Here is a 16,573-nt window from a genome sequence, read left to right on the forward strand (position 1 = left end):
TCACAGTAAGGTACTTCATTTTTACCCAGAAATTATTTGATAGAGAAAAACAGCTGCATTGGACCTTTAACAAACCGAGTTGATGAGAAACTGATAGCTGATGTAGGCCTATATTCATCTACTTTGGATGAACAGGTAGTGAATGGAGTGAAAAGGGAACATATTGCCACATGGCCCCATAACCCATCCTCAGAAAAACGCTTTGCCACATTTCCTCTCTGTGTACAAAGGAAAACCTGTTTGCAATGCATTACCATAGAAAACATTCAGCAACTTTATTAAGAACATATTACTTACACCAACATCTTATTTAGTGAATCCAAGTGTAGAAAAACAAATAACCTATATTTGTGAATAAATATACTGTGCCAATGATCAGTAAGTGGAAAAATCAAGTTAACATTTAGAAAGAATATTAAAATCTTATGGTAGTCTGTCGCAGGAAAACTAACATTTAAATGCAAGGTCATTTACTGAACAAAACAAATTAAATATATCCCCAACAGCAGTAAATGTTAAATATAGGCTGATATTTGTAATGTGAGTCTATACTGCTGCCCAGATCAACGACCACAACCAAAAGTCTTGTTCCACTCCTCATAGAGCTCCAGGTCTTTGGCTGAGACGCTGGGCCTTACTGTCCTCAGGGCCTCCTGGAAGTCAATGTGGAGGATGGGCCGCACCTGGTCGGGGGTGATGGTGGCAATGTCACGGAGCTGGATGCTCCGGATGGGGCCAAGTGCTGCCTCCCGACACAGCCCCGTCATATCAGCCCCAGAAAAGCCCTCCGTCCCTGTGACCACTGTCTCCAGCTCGTCCTCTCCCAGCTGGCTCTTCTTGCGGGCCATGAGGTGAGAGACTATCTGTCGTCGGGCAGCTGCCTCGGGGCGGGGGATGTAGAGGCGCTTGGCAAGGCGGCGCCGGGCCGCTTCGTCTATCTCCTGAGGGCGGTTGGTGGCCCCCACCACCAGGACGCGGTTGTCGGCTGATGTGGCCGCCCCGTCCAGCTGAACCAGGAACTCTGTCTTTATCTGTCGGGATGAGTTGTGCCCCCCGTCCGTACGCTGGGACAGAAGAGAGTCAATCTCGTCGATGAAGATAACAGCTGGCTGATGGCAGCGGGCGATGGCGAAGAGTGCTCTAACCATTTTCTCTCCCTCCCCCACCCACTTCGAGGTGAGAGATGAGGCACTGATGCTGAAGAAGGTGGCCCCTGACTGGCAAGCGATGCACTTCCCAATCAGAGTTTTTCCTGTGCCCGGGGCCCCCAAATAGGAGGATGCCTTTGGGTGGACCACGGAGGCCAGTGAAGATGTCAGGCCGGAGCATAGGCCACACCACAATCTCCTTGATCGTGGCCTTTGCAAACTCCAGGCAAGCGATGTCGTCCCAGGCTACGGGCGGTCCATCGTCCATAATTTCACTGATGATCAGCTCGATGATCTTGGGCTCAAAGTTTTTCAGACGCTCGTCGACTGGCTGAGTCTCCTGAGCATTGCTGCTACCGACACCACTCTCTTTGTCCTCCGGCCTCGGCATGGTGGACACAAATTTGGAAAATGTCCCCCGTGGCCTGTTGGCCCCCAGTGACTTCGTAGTGGCACCCCCGATGGCAGCTGCCATCGCAGGGGGCTGCTGGGCTCTCTGGGACTGGTGGGGGTGTTTTTTCTGCTGATCAACAATAAACTGCTCCCTTGCCGTTTTGACGTTTGTGTCACCACAGCATGGGTCTTGCCTTGCCTGTCCTCCAGATGCCCTCCCTCTGCCATTCTCTCCACCAGAGTTGTATAACGTCTTCCTCTTGGAGGTGTTAGAGTTTAAGACAGACTGGTGACCTGTAGGGGCTGGGTTTGGTTGTGTTGGAGCTGAGGAGTGCTGGCAAAACAGAGACTGGGCCCGTGCCGAGGGGCCAGCAGAGGAATGGGGGTAGCTGGGGACTCCCTGAGCGCCTCTTGGTCTTTCTGCTGTAGCACTATGTAAAATGCTGAAAGGCTTGGGCCATGATGGGGGTCCCGATTGCTTTGAATGGAGTCTCTGCAGCTTCGAGTCCAGTGGAAGGAAGAGACAGGGAGCTGCCTCTGCTCTCTTGTCCAACGAAGATGTTAACATCTGCAGGTGCCACAAGGGACTTTCCACCCCCTGTCCCAGCCCGAAGCATCTTCCGCACGCACGGCAGCTCCAGCACACCCGCAGTTGTCAGAGACTATTCCCATTTGTCGCTGTGGTTCCTCTGACTGCGGGCCAGGTTCAGTACGCTCTCTGCATAGTTGTTAAGCCCCGTGCGAGGTTCTTCCGAGTCCAGCACTGCAGCATAGCGCTCCGAGTAGGTCCTGAGCAGGCTGCCCGTGCCGGCCTGAGAGAGCTGGGCGCTCGCCCATGCATATTGTATGGCAAGGATGTGCACCCGATAGGCGTCTGCCGTCTGTTCAGGTGTGCAGGTGCCAGATGAAATGTCAAAGGACCTCCTCTGCCACTCGCCCAGGTGTGCACCACTCATGCCTGGCGTGCTCCCGCCTGTTTGAGGAATGGGGGACAGGAGTCATTAAAAATGCATGACCCAAGAAGCAGCCAAGCAAACAATAACACACACACATTTTATAAATTCCATGAGCCTTTAAAAAAAAATGTGTTGAAGGGATCACCACATTATAACTTCACTTATTCAATGTAAGTCATGTCTAGACTTACAAGTAGCTAAAATTACATAGCCAGCTATGACATATTGGGATTATGAATATACTGTAATGAAACATCAGGGAGCAGGTCTCGAACCCTCGACCTTCTAGCCCGAAATCCAGCGCGCTATCGAATGTGCCGCAAAAGTATGTTCGAGCGGCAGAGTGGATATCCGCGCTTATAAACCCAGGGTCGTTACAATACCGATAAGTGAAATATAACGTAGTGTCAAATATGTACCCCTTAGCATTGGCTCCAGCCTGTGGCAGAAACTAGCTATGTGTCCCCTAAATTACTGTTGTCATTTTTCACTCGCGCTGCGCATACTCTCATAACAACGCCTGGATAAATGCTGCGCGACTGAAACAAAACGACTTGGAACACAATTTACATTTAGGATGCTCATTTTCTCGGGAAAGAGGGATGCGCTAGCCCGGGTTTCCCCTGAACCAGCGAAATTCGAGCTTTGGCGCTGATTTAAAAGTGCCAATGCCATGGGACCAGGGCTCCATTGTTAGCTAACGTTAGCTCACTGTTCCTAGACTGTTTAGCTAACTACTGTAGTACCGGCTAAGATAGCAAGAGCCAAGTTAGCTAGTTGACTTAGCTACTAACCTACTGTAACTGTCGTGTTAGACATATCTCGATTTACCACAGATAAGTAATAAACAGTTGTAGCTTGGAAAATAGAGAGCATAACTTTTTTGCACCATGGAAAAGTGGTTATATCAATATCACATTCGCAGCTGGAAATACAAAAATGATTCCCGCGCCAACTCTTTGAACTCACCCCTATGTTATTTTTTTTGGGTACGTCAGGTGACCTTTCTTCTTCTTCTCCTTATTCATTTTTTAATTTGTACATTTTTTTTATTATTATTTTTTTTAAATCGTCTTCTTCTTCAACGATATCATGGCGGACCGCAAACAAACTTTAATGTGCATGCTGCCACCTACTGTGCTGGAATGTATTCTGCCCAATTCTATACTATTTTTTTTTTAAATATATTATTTTTATTTAACCTTTATTTAACTAGGGAAGTCAGTTAAAAAATGTTTTATTTACAATGACAGCCTACCCCAGCCAAACCCAGACAACGCTGGGCCAATTGTGCGCCGCCCTATCGGACTCCCAATCATGGCCGGATGTGATACAGCCTGGATTCAAACCAGGGACTGTAGTGACACCTCTTGCACTGAGATGCAGTGCCTTAGACCGCTGCGCCACACATACTGCCAGGAAAAGACATTTCTAAACCAAATAAATCCCTACCAACTCCCCAACCCCCTAACCCCATTAAACTTGATCTATATCATGCTGAAAAACTCCACCCTTGTTCAGCATGTCAACAACCATATCAACAGTAACATCTGTTACCCCCAATATCACTTTTGCCGTCTCCACAATAACCTTCAACCTGGCATTTCTGCTTTCCACAACCCAAATCTTATTGATAACCTTACCAATAAAAGCTATGAAGTCAACTTTATTTATTATCAAAGGGTCCTTTGACACCACACATTCATGAGCGCAAGATTTCTGAACCCGGCCTCGAAACCATGCCAGGACCATCAGAAGCACCAGCCCCAACAGTAAGTCCACTTACCACAGGAACATCCTTATAAGCTCCATCAGTCCGCGCTGTAGTTCTACCAATCTGTCTTACAGCCTCTGCATATATCATCATGACTGATCCTATATCTCTGAGCCTCTCTAGCGTCTCTCTGCACCTGTCATCCCCCACAATTACAGCACTTAACCTTCACATTGCTTCAACATTCACCGTAATCATGTTCCCCTCAACACTTGGCACACCTTTTCTTTCCTTTACAATGAGCAGCTACATGTCCCATGTTTTGGCATCTAAAACATTGCAGTGCATATGGGACAAATTCTCTAACATTGAAACTAAGAAATCCTATCTGTACTTTTCCAGGAAAACTTCCTCAAACCTCAGCATCCCTGATAAGCTTTCACTTCTTTGACCCTCTTTCCTACTGATCAACCTTTGGCCTCAATCACTCTGCCTCCCTTCACATTTTCTTTAATATCATCTATGGACATAGATATTGTAACCCCAGTGATGACTCCCCCCAATATACCTTGGGGCTCCTGAGTGGCGCAGCAGTCTAAGGCACTGCATCTCAGTGCTAGAGGTGTCACTACAGATGCCCTGGTTTGAATCCAGGCTGTATCACAACCGGCCGTGATTGGGAGTCCCATAGGGCGGCACACAATTGGCCCAGCGTCGTCCAGGGTTTGACCGGTGTAGGCCGTCATTGTAAACAAGATTTTGTTCTTAACTGACTTGCCTAGTTAAATATGAAATAAAACTTGGTTTTACATGGTTTTATTGGCAGACCACATCCAAAAAGGTGTATTGCCACCACCTACTGGGTGGGGTAAAATAATTTAACGAAAATAAAATATAAAAATAATAATAATTAATAAATAAAACTAAACAAAAGTCAATGTACTCTTTCACTTAGTAAAATGTACTCAGATCCCTCAACAGGCTCTGGGGCCTGATAGGGGGAAGCATCTTCAGAAAATTAAATCTGGAATTGGCTTCCTATTTCGCAACAAAGCATCCTTCACTCATGCTGCCAAACATACCCTCAAAACTGACTATCCTACCGATCCTCGACTTCGGCGATGTCATTTACAAAATAGCCTCCAACACTCTATTCAACAAATTGGATGCACTCTATCACAGTGCCATCCATTTTGTCACCAAAGCCCCATATACTACCCACCACTGCGACCTGTATGCTCTCGTTGGCTGGCCCTCGCTTCATACTCGTCGCCAAACCCACTGGCTCCAGGTCATCTACAAGTCTTTGCTAGGTAAAGCCCCGCCTTATCTCATTTCACTGGTCACCATAGCAGCACGCGCTCCAGCAGGTATATTTCACTGGTCAACCCCAAAGCCAATTCCTCCTTTGGTCGCCTTTCCTTCCAGTTCTTTGCTGCCAATGACTGGAACGAACTGCAAAATCGCTGAAGCTGGAGAGTATTATCTCCCTCACTAGCTGTCAGAGCAGATCACAGATCATTACACCTGTACATAGCCCATCTGTAAATAGCCCATCCAACTACCTCATCCCCATACTGTATTTATTTTGCTCCTTTGCACCCCAGTATCTCTACTTGCACATTCATCTTCTGCACATCTATCACTCCAGTGTTTAATTGCTATATCATAATTACCTCGCCACTATGGCCTATTTTATTGCCTTACCTCCCATATCTTACCTCATTTGCACACACTGTATATATACTTACTTTTTTTGTACTGTATTATTGACTGTATGTTTGTTTATTCCATGTGTAACTCTGTGTTGTTGTATGTGTCGAACTGCTTTGCTTTATCTTGGCCAGGTCGTAGTTGTAAATGAGAACTTGTTCTCAACTAGCCTACCTGGTTAAATAAAGGTGAAATAAATAAAATAAAAAAGACAGTATTCTCTGCAATGTTTCAGCTGTGAAATCTTGGAGATCAAATAACCTTTTAGCCACTTTCACAATGATTTCCAGTTTCTTAGATTTTCTTGGTAATTTGTCCTGTACAATTAATCACCTGAGCAATAAACACAACAAAATCAACTTTCTTCACGATTAGTATTTCAGGATCTCTCAACTGACTGACATCCACAGACTGTTGGGCATCATCCACTAACATAGCAGTGTGTTTCCAGCTACTCTTCTGGACTGTGAGTTCATTACACTTCGTAACAAAATAGCCCTACCAACTAACCCTACACCAATTAAAAACCTCACCACTATTCCACTACTTGGCCCTAACTGATCCTACACCAGGCCGGCAGCCTGGGAGGACAGGACACTATCTATCACTCAACACAGCTTGTAACTCTTCTGCAGTAAAATCTTCTACACTAAAGTACATCTCTGCAGCTGCCACCAACACAGCTATTCTCTGTGATTTGTTCCTGCTGAGGCAGGTAGCCTAGCAGTTAAGAGTGTTTGGCCAGTAACATAAAGGTCGCTGGTTCGAATTGCTGCAACATAACCATAAGCTTGGCATACGTCAGGTGACGTCACTCCTACGCAACGCTCGTTTCTCAACCAAGCAGGGATTTGTAGATCTATGTAGCTATGCGGAGGGCTAGATGGGACTTATGTTTACACCTCCTGTGAACACTTGTGTAGGAGAGTTAAGGCACTATAGTCTAGGGTACAATTTGAACTGGGCATAACCCTGAGCCCTCCCCTCTCAATGCAAGTGCATGATGCCATCTGGTGGTGAAGATATAGCTAATACCAGAAAACTGCTACTGTACTTTGGGAATGAAAATATGTTCAGTTTAATTAGGGATAGTCTTGGCCAGTACAGAAAATCCAGTCCAATAAGTTCAGTTCAAGTCCAGTCAGTCCAGGCCAATTAGTCCAGTCAAGTATACTCCAGTCCAGTCTAGTCAGTCAAGTCTATATACAGTACCAGTCAAAAGTTTGGACACACCTACTCATTCAAGGGTTTTTCTTTATTTTCACTATTTTCTACATTGTAGAATAATAGTGAAGACATCAAAACTATGAAATAACACAAGTGGAATCATGTAGTAAGCAAAAAAGTGTTAAACAAATCAAAATATATTTGAGATTCTTCAGAGTAGTCACCCTTTGCCTTGATGACAGCTATGCAAGCTCTTGGGATTCTCTCAACCAGCTTCATGAGGTAGTCACCTGGAATGCATTTCAATTAAGATGTGTGCCTTCTTAAAAGTTAATTTGGGGAATTTCTTTCCTTCTTAATGCATTTGAGCCAATCAGTTGTGTTGTGACAAGGTAGGGGTGGTATACAGAAGACAGCCCTATTTGGTAAAAGACCAAGTCCATATTATGGCAAGAACAGCTCAAATAAGCAAAGACAAATGACAGTCCATCATTACTTTAAGAAATGAAGGTCAGTCAAGGCGTAACATTTCAAGAACTTTGAAAATTTGTTCAAGTGCAGTCGCAACCATCAAGCGCTATGATGAAACTGGCTCTCATGAGGACCACCACAAGAAAGGAAGACCCAGAGTTACCTCTGCTGCCGAGGATAAGTTCATTAGAGTTACCAGCTTCAGAAATTGCAGCCATCATGGTCGAATTGCTGCAAAGAAACCACTACTAAAGGACACCGATAAGAGGAAGAGACTTGCTTGGGCCAAGAAACACGAGCAATGGACATTAGACCGGTGGAAATCTGTCCTTTGGTCTGATGAGTCCAAATTAGAAATGTTTGGTTCCGCTGTGTCTTTGAGAGACGCATACAGTAGTAGGTGTGGTTCCCACTGTGAAGCATGGAGGATGTGATAGTGCAGGGGTGCTTGGCTGGTGACACTGTCAGTGATTTATTTAGAATTCAAGGCACACTTAACCATGGCTACAACAACTTTCTGCAGCGATACACTATCCCATCTGGTTTGCGCTTAGTAGGACTGTCATTTGTTTTTCAAAAAAAATAAAATAAATGAAAAATCGACAACTGACCTTAGATCAGCATTTGGAAGCAACTTTACCTAAATCCACACAGACACAAAGATAGGTGTTTGTGGATAACAGGGACCAGTTTACAGGTACCGGCAATGTTACCAAAAGCAATGCAAAATGCAACTCATAACAGATCTATTGGTGATACACACACTCCCCCCACCCCCCCCCAACATTTTTTACAATTGGCCTGAAGGTGTGTTGTGGGTCATTGTCCTGTTGAGATGGTTTGGGATGAGTTGGACTGCAGAGTGAAGGAAAAGCAGCCAACAAGTGCTCAGCATATGTGGGAATTGCTTCAAGACTGTTGGAAAAGCATTCCTGAAGCTGGTAGAGAGAAGAGTGTGCAAAGCTGTCATCAAGGCAAAGGGTGGCTATATTTTGATTTGTTTAACACTTTTTTGGCTACTATATGATTCCATGTGTTATTTCATAGTTTTGATGTCTTCACTATTATTCTACAATTTAGAAAATAGTAAAAACAAAGAAAAACACTTGAATGAGTAGGTGTGTCCAAACTTTTGACTGGTACTGTATGTCCAAACAGGGTTGGACCCCGGACATTGCTCTGCATTGCATTTAACTTTATAATGTTATGTCTCATTATTTAATTAATATAATCTGCTGGGTATTGAATAGGAGGCAAGTTCAACTGACCATTATTAGGCCCATGCTCTCAAGTGAACGAGATACATTCAATCTATACATTTGTTCAGGGTTTACATCTGAATCAATTTCAAACAATCAAACAGAGGTTTCTCCTTGACCAAAAACAAATGTTTCTCTACCAAAACGTCTGACCCTTAAATCTCTGCCCTTACCCTTTAAAATATATTATATGCTTTCTGGGATATACAGTACATCAATATTTCCGTTATACACAAATTGAAATAGAAATGAACATTTACCTTATTGCTTTTTGCACTGCAGAATGTATTTATTTAATCTGATAACCTCAAGTGAGGTACCAGAATAGAAAGACTACAATAACCACAATCCATTGCAGGTCATGTTTATCCACGTTCCATGTGACGACAGATGATGGATGACAGCTGTGGGCTAAGAATAAAAGAACCGTTGATCTGCAACAGAACATTTTGGATTTCTTCTCTTTGGTCGATTTGTCCTCAAATTAAACAGATAAAATCTTAGCAAAGTAGCAGTTTACACAGTTAACCAGTCAAACAAAAAAATATGAAAAAAAATATCCAGCTACCAGAGTAATCGACAGCAATTTATTGCTTTCACAGCTAAGCTAGCTAGCTAGTTAGCAAGCCCAGAGAGGATCTCGACCAGACGTGTGACCAAGTAGTCACACCCTAATCTGGGGAAACATGAGTGAAATGTAGACCAGAGTAATGCAGCATGTAGTAGGACTTTTGTCATCGTGAAAGACATTCACTTTTTTCAGAATCTGGACATGGCTGCCTCATCATCATGCTACAGCCACAGCCGTCCGCGAGATAGCGCTTGCCAGCCTGTCTGCTAAATCAACTAGCTACATCGGAGCTTGAAAACAAATCGTTTTTTTTTGTTGCACATATAATATTGTGGTATTATGAATTCACCCATGTATACATTTGTCGCACGAGACGACAACAGTACTATTTATGCTGAAGTTTCCAAAATTCTCGTCGCTACTGGACAATGGAAGAGACTGAAAAAGGATAATCCCCGATTCAATTTGATGTTGGGCGAACGGAACAGACTGCCATTTGGACGGCTTGGTAAGAGTAACACTTTTGGCATACGCAGTAAATGGTCTTACATTGCATTGAATTCCTTTTGTTACAGTGTCAGCATTCTTGTTCTCACCCTCAAGCTAAACCCATGAATTGTGTCGCATGAAACAGCTGATGTAGACCTCTGATGGAGGCCCATAGGCTGATACACATCACAAGTGCTAATCTGGCACTCACTGCAATGCGCCCAGTCTCCTTGGGAGTCAAACCAGGACATCTACATTATGCAAAAGTGAAAACAAAGTTACTCCCTTATAGTACTGATCATTTTTCAGAATTATTCATTTGTGGCCCACCCCTGTCTCAGTTTATGATCAAGAGTTTGGCCTTGATTATCCTGCAGCCTATAGTCTATTGCTACTTTGTTACAAAATTATAACCACATTTTGGTGATATCACTGTATCCACATGCATCCTTGGTCACTGAATCATATCCTCAGTGGATAGGTCAGAAGATGCCACAAGTAGGCTATATTGGACACACTGAAATGCCGTGTTTGACCTTGGAGAGGGAGAAGGACCTAAGTGATTGCTAAATGATTTCTTGTGTTTACACCGCCCTATTGTAATAACTTTTTCATCCCTTTTTTCTGCATGCGTTTGTTTATCCTCCACAGGTCATGAGCCTGGACTGATGCAACTGGTGAATTATTACAGAGGAGCAGACAAGTTGTGCCGCAAAGCATCTTTAGTCAAGTAGGCATTTTCAAACCTTGACGAGTTGAAAGGGTTCCAGTGTAATAATTTTCACTCTGATAGTGTAATTTTCACTAAATCATGCTGACACTGTAAATATCATCAATATCCTCTTACTTTACATTGTGCAGGTTAATCAAGACTAGCCCGGAGCTTCCAGATCCCGGCAACTGGTTGCCTGAATCGTACATCATCTATCCTACTAACCTCAACACTCCCATTGCGCCTGCAAAGAATGGCATAAGCCACCTGAAAAGTAACCCCAAGACGGATGAAAGAGAAGTTTTCCTGGCCTCTTATCACTCAAGGAAGGAAAGCGGAGAGGGAACAGTGTGGATCGCCAAGTCATCTGCTGGAGCAAAAGGTACAAAACAGTCATGTCTAAAGGCTCATATTTCTACTAACAGCTGGTACTGCTAGATTCTGTAGTCATTGGGTATTATGGGGGGGGGGGGGTTATAGTATTGCTGCCTAAAGAAGCTCTCTTTTTAAGATAATGCATGCCTCATGTTTTTGGAAGTTTCCTTTGACTACCCAGGGAGTTACAAACACTGTTGGCAAAATATATATTCTAAGGATTGTATACAAAGATGAGGCTTGGGTTGGTTTTCTTGTTCCAGGTGCTGGAATTTTGATATCCCACGATGCAAATCAATTGCTGGAGTTCATTGATAATCAAGGGCAGGTTCATGTCATTCAGAAGTACCTAGAAAGACCACTACTGTTGCAACCTGGAAACCGTAAATTTGACATCAGGTAAGCAGCTGATACTAATACCTTTGAGTGATAGTACATCTAGTGTGTGTTTATTACCAACAAATACCATATAGGCTTATAATACACAATTCAGGCTGTCTGAGGAACAGCAAAATAAGAAATGTCATCGCTGGTGTTTTTCCCAGTAATCTCTGACTCTGTGGGTTTGCTGTTGTGTTCTTAGGAGCTGGGTGCTCGTGGACCATCAGTACAACATCTACCTTTACCGGGAGGGTGTGCTGCGGACGGCCTCGGAGCCCTACGACAGCTCCAACTTCCAGGACGTGACCAGCCACCTGACCAACCACTGCATCCAGAAAGAGCTCTCACAGAACTATGGCCGCTACGAGGAGGGCAACGAGATGTTCTTCGACGAGTTCCGTCAGTACCTGCTGAGCACCCACAACATAGTGCTGGAGACCAACATTTTACCTCAGATAAAGCAGATTATAAGGTAGCTACTTCTCCTCCGGTGCTCTGCTGTTTGTGTTTACTTCGTTGAAGGAGATGGGGGGAAAAATACAGTTTTGTTCAATGACCTTGAAAACATGGCCTTTCCCTTAACATTGCGTAGTTCTACAAATAGTTATTTATAGGTATTTGCTATACTCTACTTAGACTCCTGACAATGGTTGTTCTGTCTGGTCTCCTAGGAGCTGTCTGACATGCATTGAGCCAGCCATCAGCACTAAGCACCTGTCCTATCAGAGCTTCCAGCTCTTCGGCTTTGACTTCATGGTGGACGAGAGCTTCAAGGTGTGGCTGATAGAGATCAATGGAGCTCCGGCCTGCGCACAGTCAGTCCTATTTTATTTTCTTCTCCCAGTGGTCATAAACATGGCAGGTCTCTTGTCCCTGTTTATCCCCTTCCTCTTGCCTGCACTCGGGTTGGTTCATCCTCTCTTTACGTCTGTTATACTGTTATTCATTACATTTTATTCATAGAATATTTGTTGAACTCTTATTTTCACCAAAGGGTCTACATCTCACCTCCCCTTTTTGTTATTTTTCCAATTTAATTTAGAATTCAGAGTAAAGGGCCTCACTCCCAAATTACCGTGTGAGACAATGTGATTTAACTGATTTGAGACCTGTGCATGGCGTGTGCTCTACTCAGACTGACCGGCAGTTGTTTGTTCATTCACGCCAACAAGTTTGGGCTGAAATGTTAATTCCTTTTTAAATGTTTGTTCCATTGTTCAAGGCTTAGAAGGCTTTAATAGCCTTTCATGTTAGGATTTAATGAATGTTTCATTTTAAGATCTGACTTCCCGGTGAATCTAAATGCGCTTGAGTGTAAAATTGTCCTTTGAATTGATTTTCCATGCTAGATAAAGTTTCTGGACTCGAGATCATTCAATCCTCCCTATATAATCTCAGTCTGATTTAACTGGCATGGCATCTTATTAATTGCGCTGTTAACTCTGCCTCCTCTAGGAAACTCTACCCGGAGCTATGCCAAGGTATCGTGGACGTAGCCATCTCCAGTGTCTTCACACTGAACAACGATTCCGAACCACGATCATCTTCCTCCTCCCCTGCTCCCTACTCTTCCTCCCCCTCATTTTCTACTCTCACCTCATCCTCCTGTTCCTCTCCGAAACTGAGAGGACCTCTCCACGTGGGCCCATTCACCCGATTGTAAGTCGCCCCCCCCCCCTGCTTCAGAAGTTCCACCCTCTGCTCTTCACTTCTAGACTTTTCTGAGAGGTCCCACAGGTCAGGAAGCTTGCCACCTCATTGGTTCTTGTTTGATTGACTGAAGATTGAATGTGGGTACCTTCTCGTATGTGCTACCAGATATTCCTCTCTCATACACCACAGTGGAAGGGCATTTCAGAGGGAAACCTGGGCAGACATGCAGGGTATGAATGTGGAGACTTGGTGAATGTTTGGGTGGTGATGATGATGATGATGAATGGGCGACAGACTGATGACAGGTTTGGGGGTCCCAGAGCAATGAGAGAAGCCCTTGTGTTCCAGTGCTGCCACTGAGGCTCCCCTAGACTGTGTCTGGACGACCTCTGAAGATGGAGGGGATGCTTTACTTATTATACAGACTTTAGTGCCTTACATCGCCACCCATACCCACTTAAAGATGCAACCTGACGATTTAGCATAGCATTTCTGCTACTGTGTGTGTTACGTGAGCCAGTGTATTGTCCGTCAGGCAAGTGTGTGTGTATGCGCGGTGTAGACTATTTTTTTATTTAATTTTTTGTTTTGGATTTATCCACAAAAGTTAGCATTCCTACATCTTTGTTTCATATCATGGTTATTCACAAAGCCCCAGAGTTTTGTGTACTGCATTTTTTTTAAAAGTATTATAGCAGAAAATGGGATGCATCCAGTTTCTATTTTATTGCTATGTAAATTGTATTATAGCTATTTGATAGCTATTATTCTGCGCATGCCGTGTAGTTTTAGCTCTTCGATTTACGAGACCTTTTCTTTCCCAAGTTAATTTAGTCAGTGGTGTTAATTCACCCCTTGTATAAGAGAAGATTCGTAGACAGATTACTTATTTTTCTCTGTCGACAAAGAGCATTTGTTGAAGGACTAGAGAAACCTTCCCTGTCCAACTGAGACTAGATTTGCAACTTTCCAAACTATTTTGAACCTGCTATGGTTCTGCCAGTGAAACTGTTTGAATTTGAATCGGTCACCTTTATTCTCCCAAGTACATTTACATATAGGCCTACTTGGAATTTGATTTAGTGAAATGGTGCTGCCACAGTAAACGGAATATAGACGATAAACATATACAGATGGAATATATTGACAAGGAATTTATGAATCCACGGACACTGTACACAGTTACGCACAGGGGATCTCCGCTACAGCTGTAGATCAGTTTGTTTGTCATTTTAAGAGCGACTGCATGTTGGTGTGGATGCGTGTGTTAGTGTCTTATGTCCTAATGCAAGTAGGCCTACTCTCCCCTTTTGCCTCTAATACTGAGAGTTCTTAACCAAGCACTTCCTTTAAAATGGTCTCTTTCATACCTTTTTGTTTACCTTCCCAATAGGTCCATGACACATACCTGTTTGTCAAGAACTGCATTGCATTTTGACACCAGATGTTTTGAAATAGATTTGCGTAGTTCCTCACCAATTACTTTTGCAGAAATGTTTGTTTAGTGCGTGTATTAGTGATGCTAGCTCAAAGAAAATGTGTTTCTTGTTAGTTTTTGCTTGCTTACTTAAAACATGTAGTGAACTTGAATTAAACGTAGTAGCTTCAACCCCAGAATTGACTTGATGTCAATGCAAGTTTTTTTAAACATTTTTAAAGCAGCAATCCATAGCAGTGAAACTGCCACGTCCATTTGCAATCTTACAACAGACGTTACTTCAAACAACACTGTTTTTTTTTTCTCCCCCCTCGGACATCATTGCATGCGCGATAGAACAGCAGTACTGTGTGATTTAAAATAAAAAATGCTGGATGCTCCTTCAAAACAATAACAAATGCGCCTGATCTCAGCTTTAAGTGTATTTATTTTTAAAGTGGTTTTAGACTACCAACATTGTCGTTTTTAGGTTTTTAACACAGCTTCCATGATAAGTGGAGTTGTGATACCTGCTTGCTAGAAAGTTGTTTTCCCTGCCCTTGTCTGTTTCTGCGTTTACACTGTGATATTCAATGTAGAACACCTGACCACATTCAGTTTACAGATGCTTTGTAGCATTATACATTTACATTACATTGTAGTCATTTAGCAGACGCTCTTATCCAGAGCGACTTACAGTAGTGAATGCATACATTTTTTTTCTCCGTACTGGTCCCACGGGACCTGACTATCACCCACAGTTATCCCATAGATTAAGTTACCTTGTCCTATGTTAAACTTTGTTTTAAGTATGAGTTAGTCCCTTAACCACCAACTCTTTTCTTCATTATCACACATTTTCAAATATTTTAGTTCATGTATTGAGTGAAACACTACTTAAGGGACAACATTGAGACATTTAATCACTGTCTTTTTTTTTATGTTTAAAGATTGCTATGAAGTATGGTGTGAATGACTGCTTGAATAGTATCTTTTTGATATGCACATGGTCAAAGCATACAATGTTTATGAATTATAATCTATTTGTGGTTAAACGTTCGGTTAGTTTGTATATCAGAGGGGCAAAAAAAGGTGTTTGTTTCTAGATTGTTTTGCAAAATAAAAAAGACCTCAACTGTATTATTCAACACATTGCTTGGGAAAACAACCAAAGGAAATGATCAGTATTATTATACAAATTGGGGAAATGTCTTTCCATCAAAGGGAAGGGGTGCCTTAGTGGGAATTGCCTCTTGATGTTTGGAAGAAGCAATAGACCTCCTGCATATAAATGCACCTTTCATTTGTTTGAGTGTAAAGATGTAAATTTGCCTATTGCTATTTGGCATATGTGTCTGTGTGACTGTTTAATTGTTCAATCTTTTGTGTTCAGTCTTTTGTAAGGTCTGGTTTTCCTCATGCAGAGTTTCTTTGCACTGAACGTTTCCCATTTTTAATTACCTGCTCGGTAGGTTATGAATTATTTCTTATCAATGAAAATGTGTTTGTATGTTAAAATCAATCCCCCCCCAGTATTACTTCCCCAGCTATGAAATCTGTGGGTTTTATGTATTTCAAGTCCTTTAAAGTGCAATCTGTAACTTCCTTTGAGTGTATCATGGCCATGGGAGACAAAGAAGTTATAGATTGCAACAATAAATCAATCATTATCAAACATTTTCACTAAACCAAGGCAGACAAGAATAAATAAATCGGTTGACACAACGGCAACATTGGCACATTGAAATGTTAACCTCTCCAGTCAACATGATTTAACTGTACTGCGTTTAGTCAGATGAATGCCTATGTTTCTTTTAGCTAATGTTTATCAAACTTTTGCATGAAAACTGTCACATTATCATGGAGAATAAAATGTCATGTATCGTTGATCTGAGTCTCCTGACTTCTCTTGTGCCGTAAACTGATATAAGACCCAGGGATGTACACTAGGTATGACATGAAAGAAAATCATAGATGTTGTAAATGATTGCCAGCATTGACTTTATCCAACTGAATGGCAGTCAGGATGACTCTGCAATAGACCAACACAAAGGGTGAGTCGAGATTGACAGATCTACAAATGTCCTTGCATTGTAAATAACTACTCTGTTGGTGCCTTCCTTTGCCAAAGCTTACAATGCCTGGATTGGTATT

The 16,573-nt window shown here is 42.8% G+C and overlaps 1 protein-coding gene and 1 pseudogene across 2 annotated transcripts; one reads left to right on the forward strand and one right to left on the reverse strand.

Annotated features, from left to right (window-relative positions):
- Positions 1 to 250: 250 nt before the first annotated feature.
- LOC106576806 (fidgetin-like protein 1) lies at positions 251 to 3,604 on the reverse strand (annotated as a pseudogene). The gene is made up of 3 exons (XR_014381353.1): positions 3,467 to 3,604; positions 2,067 to 2,514; positions 251 to 2,032 (listed from the first exon to the last, which is right to left on the reverse strand). The product of XR_014381353.1 is annotated as a fidgetin-like protein 1 (transcript).
- A 5,590-nt stretch (positions 3,605 to 9,194) lies between these two features.
- Positions 9,195 to 16,306, forward strand: LOC106576805 (tubulin--tyrosine ligase). Its single transcript, XM_014154235.3, has 7 exons — positions 9,195 to 9,900; positions 10,533 to 10,611; positions 10,743 to 10,975; positions 11,232 to 11,367; positions 11,552 to 11,821; positions 12,021 to 12,164; positions 12,805 to 16,306. Exons 1-7 carry the CDS (start codon positions 9,732 to 9,734, stop codon positions 13,010 to 13,012), a joined length of 1,239 nt encoding a protein of 412 aa, XP_014009710.1. The 5' UTR covers positions 9,195 to 9,731; the 3' UTR covers positions 13,013 to 16,306.
- Positions 16,307 to 16,573: the final 267 nt, after the last annotated feature.

Source organism: Salmo salar, chromosome 18 (genome assembly GCF_965601325.2).
Source record: "Salmo salar chromosome 18, fSalSal1, whole genome shotgun sequence".
Lineage (NCBI taxonomy): Eukaryota > Metazoa > Chordata > Actinopteri > Salmoniformes > Salmonidae > Salmo > Salmo salar.